The 16,438-nt window shown below is 42.1% G+C and overlaps 2 protein-coding genes and 1 long non-coding RNA gene across 4 annotated transcripts; 2 read left to right on the top strand and 1 right to left on the bottom strand.

Moving 5' to 3' along the window:
* LOC120720295 lies at window positions 1-1,815 on the bottom strand. Its single transcript, XR_005692870.1, has 3 exons — window positions 1,574-1,815; window positions 1,283-1,394; window positions 1-188 (listed from the first exon to the last, which is right to left on the bottom strand). It is a non-coding gene; the product is annotated as an uncharacterized LOC120720295 (long non-coding RNA).
* A 2,650-nt stretch (window positions 1,816-4,465) lies between these two features.
* LOC120720292 (kinesin-like protein KIF1B) lies at window positions 4,466-7,783 on the top strand. 2 transcript variants are annotated; one of them, XM_040009908.1, is made up of 6 exons: window positions 4,466-4,579; window positions 6,698-6,812; window positions 6,911-7,044; window positions 7,145-7,206; window positions 7,301-7,446; window positions 7,622-7,783. In XM_040009908.1, exons 2-6 carry the CDS (start codon window positions 6,789-6,791, stop codon window positions 7,688-7,690), a joined length of 435 nt encoding a protein of 144 aa, XP_039865842.1. In that variant the 5' UTR covers window positions 4,466-4,579; window positions 6,698-6,788; the 3' UTR covers window positions 7,691-7,783. The 2 variants fall into 2 exon arrangements, with proteins under 2 accessions (XP_039865842.1, XP_039865843.1); XM_040009909.1 differs by lacking the exon at window positions 4,466-4,579 and adding an exon at window positions 4,829-4,890.
* A 1,407-nt stretch (window positions 7,784-9,190) lies between these two features.
* On the top strand, window positions 9,191-16,438 carry LOC120720289 (kinesin-like protein KIF1A). Its single transcript, XM_040009906.1, has 11 exons — window positions 9,191-9,243; window positions 9,490-9,540; window positions 9,734-9,777; window positions 10,354-10,409; window positions 10,627-10,841; window positions 11,473-11,581; window positions 11,700-11,766; window positions 11,914-11,998; window positions 13,069-13,252; window positions 14,385-14,487; window positions 15,511-16,438. The coding sequence occupies exons 2-9, from the start codon at window positions 9,537-9,539 to the stop codon at window positions 13,092-13,094; spliced, it is 606 nt and encodes a 201-aa protein (XP_039865840.1). The 5' UTR covers window positions 9,191-9,243; window positions 9,490-9,536; the 3' UTR covers window positions 13,095-13,252; window positions 14,385-14,487; window positions 15,511-16,438.

The following is a 16,438-nucleotide window of genomic DNA, read 5'->3' as shown; positions in this document are numbered from 1 at the left end:
GGTTCCTTTGTAAGTGCGCATGCGCCATTAGCGTGCTGCCTGCTGTAACCCTAATTTCCTTCGGGATTAATAAAGTATTCTGATTCTGATTCCATGGTAGAGGGCCCTGAAAACTCAAGGCTCTTCCTCCCAACACTCCACTCGACCCCAGCCGACGTCCCGCTCACTCTCTGCTGACGCTGCAAAGCCTGAAACACACGATACACACCCACAGGGCTTAGCATGTCACTGTAAACTGATTTTCCACAGTAAACTCTATTTTCTTGAGCTCTGTATTTTGTTTCTGAACCTCTGATTTTACGCACCTTTTTAAAAAAATAAATAAAGCTACTTTACAAAGCTTTCTCTGTTTGCTGCTTTGCTCTTCACCTCTCTGGGCCTCTAAAATCTGGATATTTCATATCTCTAGTTTTTTCATAATCTTACGCTCTTCAGAATACTTAACCTTTGTTGTGTTTTCCTCAGTCCGAAAAATATATTGAAGCACAAACATTCAAAGATATTTGAACCCTTTGATTCATTACGTTCATGGATCTTTTCTTCTCTTCACATTCAAATTCTTAAAGTTATGCAAAAATCAGGTCAATGTAACTTTGTCCTCGTCTGTCCTTGTTAGATGTTGAAAAATCTCTAAATAATAAAAATTGATAGTTTTTCTTCAGAGATCCTAAATCCCTGAAAGTCACTTTAAAAAAGACCCTATATAGTCCTTCTGTGTAAACTTTGTCTCAATGTAAAAAACAAACAATCAGGCTTCTGGTTTCTAAAGTCATTAAAATGTCATTAAAATAAGCAGAAAACGTGATTCTGTCTCTGCTGCAAACCTCCATGTGTATCAAAACTGGGCAACCTCTTTTCCAAAAATACAAAAATAACCATAGTAATTATAATAATGTGGCTATATTTTCGTCTCTAGTGATGTAAACGTTACCAAACTGGATAAAATCTGCTCATTTTTGTTATCAGGGACCTAAAAATCCTTATTATAGGAGAAATTATTCCCACTTCCTGGTGCTTTGATTCTCTAAAGCAGTGGTGGGGACCTCCACAGACTTGCAGCTACAGCAAGTTTTTATTTTTCGATAAATCACAGAGTGATGGAGCTGTAAAGGCAGGTTTCATCACAGCAGAGGATTTCATTTAATGTGCATTCTTTAGGTTTATATCTGCAACCAGAACTACTCAGACTGCATTGTGAGGCGGCTGTGCACGACCTGCATTTATGTTAAAGTACTTCATGCGAGCGTGATTTCCCTGTGCGGATATGAATGAAACGCTGTACCGGTGTCCAGCACTGGGGGCCAGTTCCTGATGTCCATCGTGGCCATGGCCTCTTTGGAGCGCAGCAGCTTACAGATGACGGCGGTGGTCATCACACACGCCGAGTGACTCACCTGCACAATTAGAAAGAGAAAGACAGAAGAAGAAATTAAGCTCCCTTTTCCCCCAGAGGAGATCAGAAGTCAGCCAGAGCCATACGAGTCTGGAATTAGCTGGGAGCGAGAGCTTGAGCCCTGGAGGTCTGACTGAAAGAGAAACCGCATCGGTTTAACAGACAAATTAAGAGTCTGACCTCGACAATCATCTTAACAGTGGGCAGGGTGGTGGAGATGTTCTGAGGGTGAGGCGGTCCTGTGTGGTCTGAGCTCTCCACTGCAAACCTCGGACAGGAACAGAAACTGCAAGACAGACATAAACACTTCTTTTACACACACTTTGATGGCCTAACCTCTGTGTTTTTTTACATTAATGTGTTTACGTGTGATGTACATGACTATTGTGCATCTGGCTCAGTGTTTGATATTGTAAAGCAAAGTCAATAACAGCAAAAATTTTATATTTTACTTTTTATTTCTGTCGCCCTCCTGCATCAATCCCAGAATCACCCACACCCTTTACCACATTTGCTTACTTTAGAGACTCCAGACACCAGGAAGTGGGAGAAATTTCTCTTATAATAAGATACGGTAATCTTTCTGACAATAGGTGAGATTGCTTTTAAATATGGAAACGGGGGTAGTCACAAGAAGTTTGAGAGGCACAACTCAGACAGAAGAGCAGACAGAGAAAAGCCACGTGGATAGGAGCTACTCTCCCGTGCTAAGGTTAGCCACAGAGGGCATGGATGCAGACGAGCCCAGCCTCCTGAACATCCCGAAAGAGCTTCGTGACTTTAGGAAACACAACAACAAACAATATGCACATATTAGACGAGGGTTAAGAAGAGTTGATGCTAGAATGGAAGAGGCAGAGGGGCGATTCGACGAGACTGAGACGGTGCTACAGTTGTTTATTTTATTCATAAACTTCACTATTTCATTAATTATTTCATGGTTTCTTTGCATCTTCATCTGTAGTACTTACACATCGGTGTATGTTCCTTGTGTTTGCTTACATTAAAATACCAGCACTAATGACCAGAGCATATAAATGCAGCTTTTCATATTTGACAATATATTTTGAAAGCACAAGACAAATCACAAACAGTTTTCAATGTAGGTTTTTATTTTTATTTTGTTTTATTTTTCAGTTCTTGATTTGATGGTGATGTGATGCTATATTACATGTTTTTAAGATTCAGCTGAATTTAATATTTGTAATATAGCATCGAATCACAACCGTCTCCTCAAGTTGCTTTATACTGTAAGATAGAGACCCTACAGTAGCAGCAAGAAAACCCCAATTAATTAATAATCCCTTATGAGCAAGCACTTGGCGACAGTGGGGAGGAAAAACTACCTGTAACAGGCAGAAACCTCCGGCAGAACCAGGCTCAGAAGAGACGGCCATCTGCCTCGGCCGGTGGGGGTGATGGTAACGATAATACGAGGAGACACGATGAAGAATATTTCTCAGTCTAATTAAAGTCGAATGAAATAGTTTTAAAACAAAATATACCTCAGATGTTAACTCTGAGGCCAGACTGCTTTAAGATTTTAAAAGAGGTATTCAGCAGTTTGGCTTGAAGCTTGCAAACTGTTTTAACTTGTTATGTCTGATTAAGTTTTCCTTTCAGGATGCTCGCCAGTTTTCTTTCACTTGTTTCCTGTTCCTGCCAGCAGAATGCACACACAGCTGCAGTAACTACACACAATGTTGCAGAAAACATTGACTACAGTCATTTGTGCATTTTGGGTTGCTTTAAATAAATAATGATGTGTTGTAATCATCCAGATCTAGAACCTTAAACTGCTTTTTCATGTGTCTGTAAATGAATTTCTATCATTGGTGTGGGCTGACACTTGACACTCTGTGGCTCCTGATTTGTCTGTTGTCAAGGTCTCACCTCAGTGTGATTCCTCACGTTTTGTCATGATTAAAGGATGAATGTGAACACAGCTTCAGTGTAAATGTGAATGAAAAAAAAAAAAAAAGCTGGAAAAAGGAGGAGCCCGGAGCTTCGTCTTTCGCTCGGACTACCCAGCTATAGCAGACGGACCGTCAGAGACTCGAACTTGGCCGTTAAATTCCGGGGTCTGAATGCTGGCCTCTTAACGCTGCCACAGCCGGCCAGTTGAAAAGAGAAAAAAAGGACATTTATCTTCTGTTGTTCAACAATTTTTTTTCGTTTTTTTTTTAATCTATTTAGCTTGTTGTGCAGTATTGTTGCTGTAAACAGTGTGTCACGTTACTTGAAAAAAGTAATCGGATTACAGTAAACATGGGCAGTTAACATCTCTGTTAACTAGTCATGATAGAAGCCAATATTTCTGTCCTAACATGGTCGGAATATGTTTGACTACAAGCTAACATTTACAGCATGACTTTAAGCTAGCACCATAAAGATGGTAAAAGACACTGTAATATGTAGAAATGCATGTGAAAAGTGTTATATTAGCAGTGGCTGTGCTACTCCACACAGCCACTTTAACATTACTGACACTGTGTTTCTTACCTGTAAACAGCGGTCGTGTGTGATAAAAGCTTGTGCAGAAAGTAGCAGGTGTAGACTGGCCCACAGCACTGTATGAAGTGATAAGATGTGAAAGGACATATATAGGGTACCTTAAAGGGCGCCTTAAAAGTGTTTCCCTGAGCTTTTACTTGCAGCTTGATATCTAAATAAATGTGAATGAAAAAAAAAAAGCTGGAAAAAGGAGGAGCCCGGAGCTTCGTCTTTCGCTCGGCCTACCCCGCTATAGCAGACGGACCGTCAGAGACTCGAACTTGGCCGTTAAACTCTGGGGTCTGAATGCTGGCCTCTTAACGCTGCACACCACACAGCCGGCCAGTTGGAAATAGAAAAAAAGGACATTTATCTTCTGTTGTTCAACAATTTTTTTTTTCGTTTTTTTTAAATCTATTTAGCTTGTTGTGCAGCATTGTTCCACACAAATGACACATGGAAACCTAGCTATTTTTTTTACTGGCTTTCATAAAATGGGACTGCCAATGTTGTAGGCCTTACTGCACCAAAGTCTTCCTGCTAGCCGGAAACCTGCTGGCGGCGCCACTATGTTCTCAGCACACTCTTCAGCGTCAGCTTTGTCGCCTGTTTTCGGCACACCTACCTAGTCCCACTCATCCACTTTATCTGCTCATGGCAGATTTACCCACACTGAGCACTCCTTGGATTAAGGTAAATTGAAGCAGGTCATTATAAAAAAGACACACAGTTTATCATCTTATCCTTGTGCAACACCTAAAAGCACTGTGTTCATTTGTTTGCTAGATTAGCCGCTAGCATACATACACTGTGTTAGAGGCTTGTTGCTACCTAGTTAGCGATGCTACACACCTGTTACTGTGTATTTTTCAATGATTCAGCACTCCTTGGATTTTTAGACAGTAATGAGATCATGTGCACACTCCACAGAGGTCCAGAGTACAAATGTGACCTCTAGCACCAAACGCTTGCTGCAGTTGTTGGTGTCAGAGGTGACACACAAGGTATCGGGTTTTCTGTGTGATTACTTTTTCATATAGGACCAAGTATGTTTGGATAGCGTTTTGCCCTTGAAAACTGCCGTTGAATATTAGACATTGTTGTCTAATGTTATAAATGTATTGATGTGAAAGGTGTAAGTGTGACAAATATGGAATAAGATAGGAAATGAGAAAGGAGGCAAATACTTGTTCACAGGGCTATAGTCTGTAAATGGTCTTCTTTTGGCTATAGTAGATCTTTTACTTGTTCATTTTTTTAATTTTTTGTTAAAATAGTTTTTTCCATCATATTGAGTATAGAGGAATGCAACTGTGAGCTTTAGCAATTAGCCCGTTTCAACAGGACCGTGATCCCGATGTGTGAGACAGCAGGGTGCTGCCACTGGTGTTGTAATGTGTGATTTAGTTCCTCCTAACATTTCAGTTTGCTTCCAGTATCTATCCTCTGTGATTACTGGCTCTTTAGACAGATTTAGTAGAAGTGTGTGAGCTATTGGCTCAGTATAAAGGGTCAGTAGTGTTTTCATGTCACCTATCCATCCTCCATTTAGTCACCCAAAGCATGTAGTAAATACTGCTCACTTTTATTCATCTGCTCTTAAATCCAGAAAAATTCCCACTTGTTAACGTTGAGCTTGTGTGTGTGTGTGTGTGTGTGTGTGTGTGTGTGAGAGAGAGAGAGAGAGAGAGAGAGAGAGAGAGAGCTGTGCATGAAGTGTGGTGGAAGCAAAACAGCAAAAGTCAGAGTGAATTCATGATGATGTTTTTGTGAAGCGTAGTTTGGATCTTCTTTTGCTGCTGGTTCAGTCAATATTGTTTTGGAGAGACATCAAACTAACAGCTTTAGAATCAGCGCAAAAAGGGCGTAAACACAAAGCGCGGAGTCGCCAAAACATCAGAATCAGCGAGCTGTCTGCTTTCAGCCCCAAGTGTCGTGCCGTCGGGTGAGAAAGGCGACGTCTCACTGATTCTGATCCGCGGGTCTTTGTGTTTACGTCTTTGTGCAGAATCCGTGTTCCTGCTCTCATTTACTGTTTTAGCTGTTTGGTGGTTCTTGAAATTTTGTGAGGTTTGACCGGAGATTCTGGCACTTCGGACAAAATAAATGAACATTAAAAAATCGATTCAGGATTTTAATGAATCAATATCACGTTATCCAAGCCAGAATTGATTTTAATCGATAAATCGATTATCAAAACCCACCCCTACTGCAAAGTGTCCAGGTCCCTGAGTGAGCCATGAAGTACTCTAGAGTCAAAGAGATCATCGTTGGGTCAGTGACTCCAGAGCGCAGCAGCAAAGCAACAACAGAGTGGTGCTGCAGTGGCTCAAAGTTGAGACTTCAACATGATTGAACATTAAGAAAGCTGTGAATGAATAAACATCTGCAAACTTCAATGAACCAAAGAAACATTGTAAAGACAAACGGGCCAGAAATCCGTCCACACTGCTGTGAAACACTAATAAAAAATGATTACCTCAAGTTTTTGCTGCTAGAGTTGGTTCTATCAGCTGCTGAATCACAGGATGTACTTGGTTATAGTCATTTGTGCATTTTGTGTTGCTTTAAATAAATAATGATGTGTTGTAATCATCCAGATCTAGAACCTTAAACTGCTTTTTCACGTGTCTGTAAATGAATTTCTTTCTTATCATTGGTGTGGGCTGACACTTGACACTCTGTGGCTCCTGATTTGTCTGTTGTCAAGGTCTCACCTCAGTGCGATTCCTCACGTTTTTGTCATGATTAAAGGATGAATGTGAACAATAATGCTGCCAAGCTAACTTTTCCTCTTTCTGTCTTTTTCAGCACTTTCTATCGCTTTGAGGCAGTGTGGGACAGCTCCCTGCACAACTCCCTCCTGCTCAACCGCGTCACTCCCTACGGAGAGAAGATCTACATGACCTTATCTGCGTATCTGGAGGTCAGCCGCTGCTCCGCCGTGTTGTACCTGTTTGTACGTGTTTTTAAGTCTCTTGATGTCATCGTGTCTAACACACACCCTTTATCTCCTCTCTGCAGCTGGACCATTGCATCCAGCCTGCCATTATCACCAAAGACATCTGCACGGTCTTTTACTCCCGAGACGCCAAGATTTCCCCACCCCGTTCTCTCAAGAACCTCTTTGGGACTGGATACTCCAAAACTGCTGACTGGTAAATCTGGGCTGCTGCACTGTGGCCATCTCTGTTTCACAATCAAAGATATCTGCCCTGTTACAAAGTTTCCTTGTTCAAAACTTCTGCTTCATTATAGCAACCGAGTGACTGGGATCTACGAGCTGAGCTTGTGTAAGATGTCTGACACTGGAAGCCCAGGTGAGCGGCCATGAAACATGTTTAAAGAACGGCAGCTGTTTTATCATAATTCTGTGGAGAGCTTCATCCTAATGAGGGCTCATGTCCTGAGCAGGGATGCAGAGGAGGAGGAGGAAGGTCCTGGACACATCAGTGGCTTATGTGCGTGGAGAGGAGAACCTGGCCGGCTGGAGGCCCAGAGGAGATAGCCTCATCCTAGAGCACCAGTGGGAGCTAGAGAAGATGGAGCAGCTGCAGGAGGTGGGGCCTTAAAAGATTCATAAAGAAATAAATCTGTTTAATATCATTGAGGGAAAAATGACTTTTCAACTCAAAGACCAAAGTGCTATTCTGAAAAGTTTTTTCTTAGAGTACAGACTTTACATGACTAACTCCCTCTTCTCCCCACCTCACATTGCCCCCATCTTTCGTCCAGGTGGAAAAGACCCGTCACCTTCTGGGAGAGGCGGCTCCCGTGGGAACAGCTCCAACACCAAGTCCCTGAGTGAGTCTCTGTCCCCCAGCGTGAGCTCCGGCACTCTGTCCACGTCCACCTCCGTCTCCTCGCAGATCTCCAGCACCACCTTTGAAAGCGTGAGAAGGAGCTGGCCACCAAGGGAGAAAAACGTGGGCTTAGTGGGCGTTCTTGTTGCTGCCTTCTTCCAGGATCAGACGCGATCCGAGAAGAGCAGAGATATCTTATCCTTGTGCAACACCTAAAGCACTTGTTCATTGTTTGCTCGATTAGCCGCTAGCTACACAACACTGTGTTAGAGGCTTATTGCTAGCTAGTTAGCAGATGCTACACACCTGTACTGTGTATTTTTCAATGATTCAGCACTCCTTGGATTTTAGAGCTAATGAATCATGTGCACACTCCACAGAGTCCAGTCAGAGTCCAAATGTGACCTCTAGCACCAAACGCTTGCTGCAGTTGTTGTGTCAGAGGTGACACACAAGGTATCAGGTTTTCTGTGTGATTACTTTTCATATAGGACCAAGTATGTTTGGATAGCGTTTGCCCTTGAAAACTGCCGTTGATTTAGACATTGTTGTTCAATGTTTATAAATGTATTGATGTGAAGGTGTAAGTGTGACAAATATGGAATAAGATAGGAAATGAGAAAGGAGGCAAATACTTGTTCACAGGGCTATAGTCTGTAAACGGTCTTCTTTTGGCTATAGTAGATCTTTTACTTGTTCCTTTTTTAATTGTTTGTTAAAATAGTTTTTTCGATCATATTGAGTATAGAGGAATGCAACTGTGAGCTTTAGCAATTATCCCGCTTCAACAGGACCGTGATCCTGATGTGTGAGACAGCAGGGTGCTGCCACTGGTGTTGTAATGTGTGATTTAGTTCATCCTAACATTTCAGTTTGCTTCCGTATCTATCCTCTGTGATTACTGGCTCTTTAGACAGATTTAAATGAACACATTCAGTAGCTGTTGTGAGATGAACTGGCATTTATAGTACATCTGTTCCAACACAGTGAAGTCACATGCAATTAGATAGTCATCATGAGACGTTTTACCAAAAGCTTTTGTAATTCTTTCAGTCTGTCAGTGTGGCATCTGTGTCTACACTTGGATCTGAAGTTTATAGAGGTAAAGAGCACATTGTACACGGGCCTTGAAGAAAAGGTATGTAGTCTTAAGCCCGATGTTTTGGTGGAGTCAGGGGTCTGTAGCATTTTGCACTCCAGCAGACTGACGTTTGGTCATCATCATCATCATCACTGAATCACAACATCTTCTCCTTCACCCTCACACTCTAACTCCACTCTGTTCCCTTTCATACGTCATATATACTTAGTCTGCTACAAACCAGGAGGCGTAAAGCAGGATAAAGTTAAAAGTTTGACCCTATTGTTTAAACTAACTTGAATGATCAACAACCAGGAGGAGGCAACGATTATGGAGGGACGGGAGGTGAGGACCACGCAGGTGGAGGAAGTGAGGAACGTGATGGAGAAGATTGAGCTCAACAAGGGACAGGATGAACCCACTGAGCACTTCAGAGGGGCAAGTGGAGCACGCAGGCAACAAGACCAGCAAAGGTGATTTGTATGTTTGTATGTATTGTATGCTTTATATTTGGAGTCCAGGCTGAATTTTAGAGGAGTACCCGATGGCTGAAACACAGATATTTATGTTCCCTGACCAAGGATCAAGGAACATGTATTTTACACCAGTTGATACATGTACAGTCAAATCTATTGGATGTTGATATTATACATTTAATGTAACCATTTTAAAGTGATTTTGTTTTTGTTTTTCTCCCAAAATCACGTACGTCAACACAGGATCCACCAGGGGGAGAGTTTTTGGTGAAAGCCACAAAAAGACAAAGATGGGTATGTCATTGTTTGTGGAAGTATTTAGACTAGTTTGATACACTGTAGTAGAGTGTGTATGGAAGATTTGATTCAAGGAACATTATCATATGAAGATGAAAACCAAAGTTGTGCGATCTCTGAAAGTGTTTTGTTTATTTGCTTTTTGTTTGTTTGTTGTTTATGAAACTGGTGACTTGGCTGTGATCTTCAGTCCCAGAGGCATCAAGATCCAGACCTAAGAAGAAAAGGCCACTAGTAAGTATGCTTTTGCTAATGCTTTTAATCACCACAGCTCATTCCATTCAGTACAAATACCTGTAGATATGTGATGATTCCAAGTTTACATTACACTAATGGCAGGAAACTGCATACATGTGTCACCTTATACACATACCACATACTATAGAATTCAGTCCCCTTTGCTTTTTGCAGTCTTATTGCAATATATAAGTACTTTTAAGAGATGATGCAAGTACAGTTAAATGCATTCACTCCAGTAAAAATGCTTCTAACACAATGCTGTTGCAAGCAGCAGGTTTTCTTTTTCTGTTGTCGATGTAGATTAGATAGAACTTTATTAATCCCTCGGGTGGTTCCTCTGGGAAATTCAGTTTCCAGTATCAGGACACTGACAGAAGTTGCATATTACAGAGTTAGAATATCAGGACGGGACCAGGTTGGTGGGGGTCAAACAGCAGATCCAGTCGTGCAGTGATAATTCATATTTAATGCAGCAGATTTTGTTAGAAATGTGTAAACGATTGTATTCTAATCACATTGGCTAATTTTATATGCATATATAGAAAAAAGGTATTTTTATTATGTCAACAGTCCTCCAACAGCATCCAGGAAGTACTATCCTATTCCCATGCCTCTGTCCAAACCAGGCGAGTGTTTCCATGTCACTTCAATGTGTTCTTTGCCATCAATAATTTTATGTTGATTTTTTTACATAAGCTGCCTCATGTGACCTTCCACTTTTTTCCCCTTGTCATTTCTCACCTCCTTTGGATATGTATGTATCTTTTATTTATATAATCCTCTTACCCAACTCTGTCCTCCTTTCTCTACTTTTCTCCTTCAATCTCTCTCACCGTTCATCAGTATCGCACATCCAGACTATACCCGTAAGATGGAGTTGATCCGCTACCTTGTGAGCGGCTATGTAAACGGCAAAGTACTGGACACGCTGTCCGAGCACGCCAACTCCCTGGCGTCCTCTGCTGTGGCCATTCTGGAGGACGAGACTGACCAGCTCTCTCACTTCCCCTTCCTCCCAGTGGCCAGTGACTCTGTGCTAACGGTCCCCAAGCATCATGGTTGGTACAGTGGACTCTGTTGTAGCTAATGAGCCAGACATTTGATGCTGGTGCTGTAGTGATTAGAGTCGTGCTGTGCTCTTATAGTGCTCTGTGGCTGCAGGCAGTAGCACGGTAAAGCTCTGCTGTGGTTATGAGTGCTGCACCTTGCTGACATATCATTCACACCAAAAGAAGACGTGAATAGAGCAGTTTTCAAGTGTAATAACATTCCTTTCGATCATATTGAGTATAGAAGAATGCAACTGTGAGCTTTAGCGATTAGCCCGTTTCAACAGGACCGTGATCCCGATGTGTGAGACAGCAGGGTGCTGCCACTGGTGTTGTAATGTGTGATTTAGTTCCTCCTAACATTTCAGTTTGCTTCCAGTATCTATCCTCTGTGATTACTGGCTCTTTAGACAGATTTAATAGAAGTGTGTGAGCTATTGGCTCAGTATAAAGGGTCAGTACTGTTTTCATGTCACCTATCCATCCTCCATTTAGTCACCCAAAGCATGTAGTAAATACTGCTCACTTTTATTCATCTTCTCTTAAATCCAGACAAATTCCCACTTGTTAACGTTGTGTGTGTGTGTGTGTGTGTGTGTGTGTGTGTGTGTGTGTGTGTGTGTGTGTGTGTGTGTGCCAGTTGCAGCCTCCAAGTTGAACACCATCACCAAATCCATCCTGGGTCAGTGTGTCAGCAAGTACGACCTGCTGGTCTGGTTTGAGATCAGCGAGCTGGAGCCCACTGGAGAGTGAGTATCCACCTGGAGTGTTATATTGACGCACAAGCTTTAAAGGAACCATAAAAATGATCTCCAGGAAGAATATTATAAGTTGGGATGTTGTGTCACCTCCTCCCTCCATGCACAGGTACATCCCAGCCATCGTGGATCACAGTGGAGGCCTGCCCTGTCATGGTACCTACCTGCTGCACCAGGTACAGGATTGGTGCACATGTTGTTTCCTTATTACTCACACAGTGGTAACTGCTTCCTTTGTACACAGTTGAATATCTTCTTTTAAAGCGTAATGTTGCTCTAGCTGTGCTCACTGTGATCCTGAGCTCCTGTTATGTTTGCTGCAGGGGATCCAGCGGAGGATCACAGTGACCCTCATCCACGAGAAGGGCAGCGAGCTCCATTGGAAAGATGTTCGTGAGCTGGTTGTAGGTGAGCAGCCTGCCTTTAGGGTCTAGTCGTGCTATACCTCTGTGTAGAAAACAAAACCCCAAAGCACCGAAACAATGTTTTATAGTGTTTGTGTGCTTTTGATAGAGGAAGACAGGACAGAACATCATTAAAGGGATTTGACTTTGTGAGATCACCCTGAAAACGCACCACTCGGTTCACTCTGAGATATTTTCAGTCTGGAAAGATGAATCTGTCGGGCTTCAGGCTGCTTCTCACTTTAAGCAGTTCATGCTGTAGCTGATGGACCAAAAATGACATTTGATATTTTAGACATTCAGCTGCTGACTCTGAAGCCAACAGGCTCTTGAGTGTGGATGATTGTGTTGGTACTGGATGCTGTGATCAAACAGCTGTTCTGATCTGTCTTCATTCATGCCTGTTGTTATTAAGCCTCCTAAGCTCCAAACCAGTAAAAGCAATCTTTGGAGGCAACACCCTTTTTAGTACTTTGCTGTATTTGTTTGTGATTGTGTGACACTGAACCACAGTGTATATCCTCTGTAACACTCGGACGTTTCCAGATCAGTGTTTCCCCCTCAGCTGTTTCTCACTATAGAGTCTTTCCTCTGTAACAATGAGGCACCAGCAGAGCATATCTGGCTCCCAGTCTGTGGCTGATAGTGCCCCCTGCTGGGGCGATCGTGGCTCAAGAGTTGGGAGTTTGCCTTGTAATCGGAAGGTTGCCGGTTCGAGCCCCGGCTTGGACAGTCTTGGTCGTTGTGTCCTTGGGCAAGACACTTCACCCGTTGCCTACTGGTGGTGGTCAGAGGGCCCGGTGGCGCCAGTGTCCGGCAGCCTCTTCTCTGTCAGTGCGCCCCAGGGTGGCTGTAGCTGCCATCACCAGTGTGTGAATGTGTGCGTGAATGGGTGGATGACTGGATATGTGAGCTCTCAGGTTTTATGTATCAGGACATAATTAAAAAACAATCAGGTCCTTAGTAGGTCTTAATATGAGGTAAATATAAAACATGAAGTGTTTGTGAGGTTCATCTGCAGCACCTTTGTCTCTGTGAAATGTTTGCTAATTTAACATTTTCCCTCCTAAACAGGAAGGAGTTTGTGGAGGCCTATGTGAATCATGCCTTCAACACATCAGTGGAGAGTCTGTTCCAGGAGTTCAAGCGAGGCTTCTTCCTGGTGTGTGAGCAGGATTTGGTGAGGCTGTTTCGACCAGAGGAGCTGCAGGGAGTGCTGGTCAGCCAGGACGTGCATGACTGGGAAAAGTTCAAACAGGTACAGTCAGCCAAACAGACACAGGCTGTAGTTTCACAGCTGTCCTGTAGCACAATAACTGTGTACTGCATACTGCCAAAAGCATTCAGTCGGCTGCTTTAACACAAATATGAACTTGAGTCACATCTCAGTCTTAATCCAGACTTTTGTATGATAGTATAATATAATAGTCAGCCCACCCTTCGCAGCTATAACTGCTTCCACTCTTCTGGGAAAGCTTTCCACAAGGTTTAGGTGTGTTTATGGGAATTTTTTGACTATTCTTCCAGAGGTGCATTTATGGTGTCAGACACTGATGTTGGAGGAGAAGGCCTGGCTCACAGTTGCTGCTCTAATTCATCCCAAAGATGTTCTATCAGGTTGAGGTCAGGACTCTGTGCAGGCTAGTCCAGTTCTTCTACACCAAACTCACTCATCCATGTCTTTATGGACCTTGTATTGTGCACTGGTGCCCAGCCATGTGCACACATGCCCACACTTTACACTTGGCACAGTGCAGTCAGACAAGTACTTCTGGCAACCACCAAACCCTGACACATCCATCGGATTGCCAGTCAGAGAAGTGTGATTCGTCACTCCAGTAAACACATCTCCACTGCTTTAGAGTCCAGTGTTGAGATGCTTAAATCACTCCATCTGACGCTTTGCATTGTGTTTGTCAGTGTAAGGCTGGGATGCAGCTGCTCAGCCATGGAAACCAATGAAGTTTGGACATCTGTAACAACAGCAGACTGCAGATATTGGTGACTTAAGTGCACTATGAGCCTTAGCATCAGCTGACTCACTGTCATTTCCAATTACTTCCACTTTGTTATAATATCACTAACAGCTGACTATGGAATATTTAATAGCGAGGAAATTTCATGACTGGACTTGTTGCACTGGTGCATCCTATCACATTACCATGCTGGAATTCATTCAGTTCCTGAGAGCGACTCGTCCTTTCACACATGTTTGTAGAAGTAGTCTGCGTGCCTAGGTGCTTGATCTAATACACCTGTGTCCATGGAAGTGATTGGAACACATTAATTGAATGATTTGGATGTGTTAGGGAATACTTTTGGCAACATAGTGTATATGTGCCTGACCTTACAAACTCTATGATTATAACAGTCATTTTCACTGTTTTCAGAACACAAGTTATGGTTGGAGATATCATGACCGCCACCCCACCATACAGATGTTTTGGGAGGTATTTGATGAACTAACTGAAGAGCAGAGGAAAGATTTCCTTCGTAAGTACTTGCTGAAGCCTCCATTATGATATGTTACTGAAATCACACTGTATCATATAAAACATTAGATTTTTCTGCACTTTACCAAGATATATTAGAGAGCAGCATTGTTCTGATTAATATACTGTAAAGCTGCTTTATGGTTGAGTTAGTCATCAAAAACGTATGCCAAGGAAAGTGGGCCGAAATTCCTCCCAAAGCTATGTAAAGATTCGTTACTGTCATGGTCCTGCGACCATGACTCAGTGACTTTGTGTTTATGTTCTTTATTGTTATTACTTTCATTATTATTCATGGCTGTTTTGGGATGGTTTGTGTTTGGGATTTTAGACACTGGGTTCTGGGTTTGTGCTCCCTCTGTTGGTCCCTGGTGTTAGTGTTCCCCTGTCTCTCAGGTTAATCAGGTCCAGCTGTTTCCCCCACCTGTGTGTGATTTCCCAGTGTCTCTTTGTGTACTTATAGTGTGTGTTTTCCTCTGCTCCTCGTCGCGTCGTCTGTGTTCATACCCTGTGAAATCCTCTGCGTGCTCTCCCTGCTGTTCTCCCTTCATGTTCAGGTTTGCCACTCCTTTGTGTAATTTTTCCCAGTTTAGTTCGTCCTTAGTTCTGTTTTGCCATCTCCACTTTATGTTCAGTATTGTCAATAAATCACCTTCACATCTAAGGAAGCGCTGCGTTTGCGTCCTCCTTTCCACTCTTCACACGGCCGCTGCCCCGGACCGTGACAGTTACCAGTTATCACAAACACTTGACTGCAGTTCTTGCTGCCAGGATGCTTCCACCAGTTAATACATTTAGAGCTCAATTGCTTTTTCACACAGGGCCCGCTAGGCTTGAATATTTTTTCCTTAATGAATGAAATGACAAATTAACAATTGTGTTTTGTATTTACTTATTACACATAAATGTGACAAATATGCAAAAATACTTTTTCCTGTGATGTGATGATGATAAGATGTATGTAAAAGTTTTCAAAAAAATAAGATAAGTAAAATGATATTTTCTTTCCATTGCTGTTCTTCAGGGTTCCTGACTGGTTACAGGAGAGCTCCTATTCTTGGCATCGACCAGGTCAAGATGAAGGTTTTTGCTATTCAGAGCAGCACCTGTGATCAGCACTTCCCTGAGTCAGAGACATGTCACTCTAATCTGTATCTGCCTTTTTACTCAACTAAGGAGATCATGCGAGACAGACTGACAGAGGCCCTGCTAGCAGATACAGATTTCACACTGTGATGCTGGATCGTATGCAGCTCTAAAGGAGCGTGCACTGTGTCTGAGCCGAGGAGGAGGGATGAGATTTATTTTTACTCTTGGAACTCATCTTCTTTTCCTGTGGTACCTCAGGATAATTTACACTGTGCATTACAATAATATTACACTATAGCAAATGCAAAACATTCAACATCCCTACATAAGACAGCTGTGTAACAGCATCAGCATCATAAGGCACTTTAGAATTATCTGACTTTTCTTAATATGTCATAATTTATCCAATAATTTAAGTTACTGCTGCATTATAATTCTTATGAATCAAATCTCATTTTTATGCTCAGACAAACATGAACAGGAGAATGTATTGCTTTATAACTACTATATTGCTATAAACATCTGACTATGTAATACAATCCAATAGAGCACTTCTGTATTATTTATCACTTTATTCTTTGTGTTTTGTTTAATTCTGGTGGGGTTGAATTATTTCCAATAATAAATCTTTAACATATGTAACATTGGTTATTTGTTGGAACAATAAAAATGTGTATTTTACACTAAACATTGCTTACCTGGTGTCAGTAAATCCCTAATTACTGCAGTCTGAGGTTTGCTTAACACGATTTGAAGAAGCAAGAGTACAGTAGTACAATAGAGTCACAAGTGATGAAAGCTGGGACGTATATTTGAAAAAAAAAAAGTTTTTCATAGTATATGTTAAAAAAGCAAGCATAGTT

Source organism: Simochromis diagramma, unplaced genomic scaffold (assembly GCF_900408965.1).
Source record: "Simochromis diagramma unplaced genomic scaffold, fSimDia1.1 OVJJ01000575.1, whole genome shotgun sequence".
Lineage (NCBI taxonomy): Eukaryota > Metazoa > Chordata > Actinopteri > Cichliformes > Cichlidae > Simochromis > Simochromis diagramma.
This window is presented reverse-complemented; position numbering and strand designations above follow the sequence as displayed.

Excerpts from the sequence above, each read along its gene's own strand:
- LOC120720292 (XM_040009908.1), top strand. The coding sequence starts at position 6,789 with ATGACCTTATCTGCGTATCTGGAG. Across the intron at positions 7,045-7,144 it reads TACTCCAAAACTGCTGACTG|CAACCGAGTGACTGGGATCT; the intron begins GTAAATCTGGGC and ends GCTTCATTATAG. Across the intron at positions 7,447-7,621 it reads AGATGGAGCAGCTGCAGGAG|GTGGAAAAGACCCGTCACCT; the intron begins GTGGGGCCTTAA and ends TCTTTCGTCCAG.
- LOC120720289 (XM_040009906.1), top strand. Across the intron at positions 10,410-10,626 it reads CATGCCTCTGTCCAAACCAG|TATCGCACATCCAGACTATA; the intron begins GCGAGTGTTTCC and ends ACCGTTCATCAG. Across the intron at positions 10,842-11,472 it reads AACGGTCCCCAAGCATCATG|TTGCAGCCTCCAAGTTGAAC; the intron begins GTTGGTACAGTG and ends TGTGTGTGCCAG.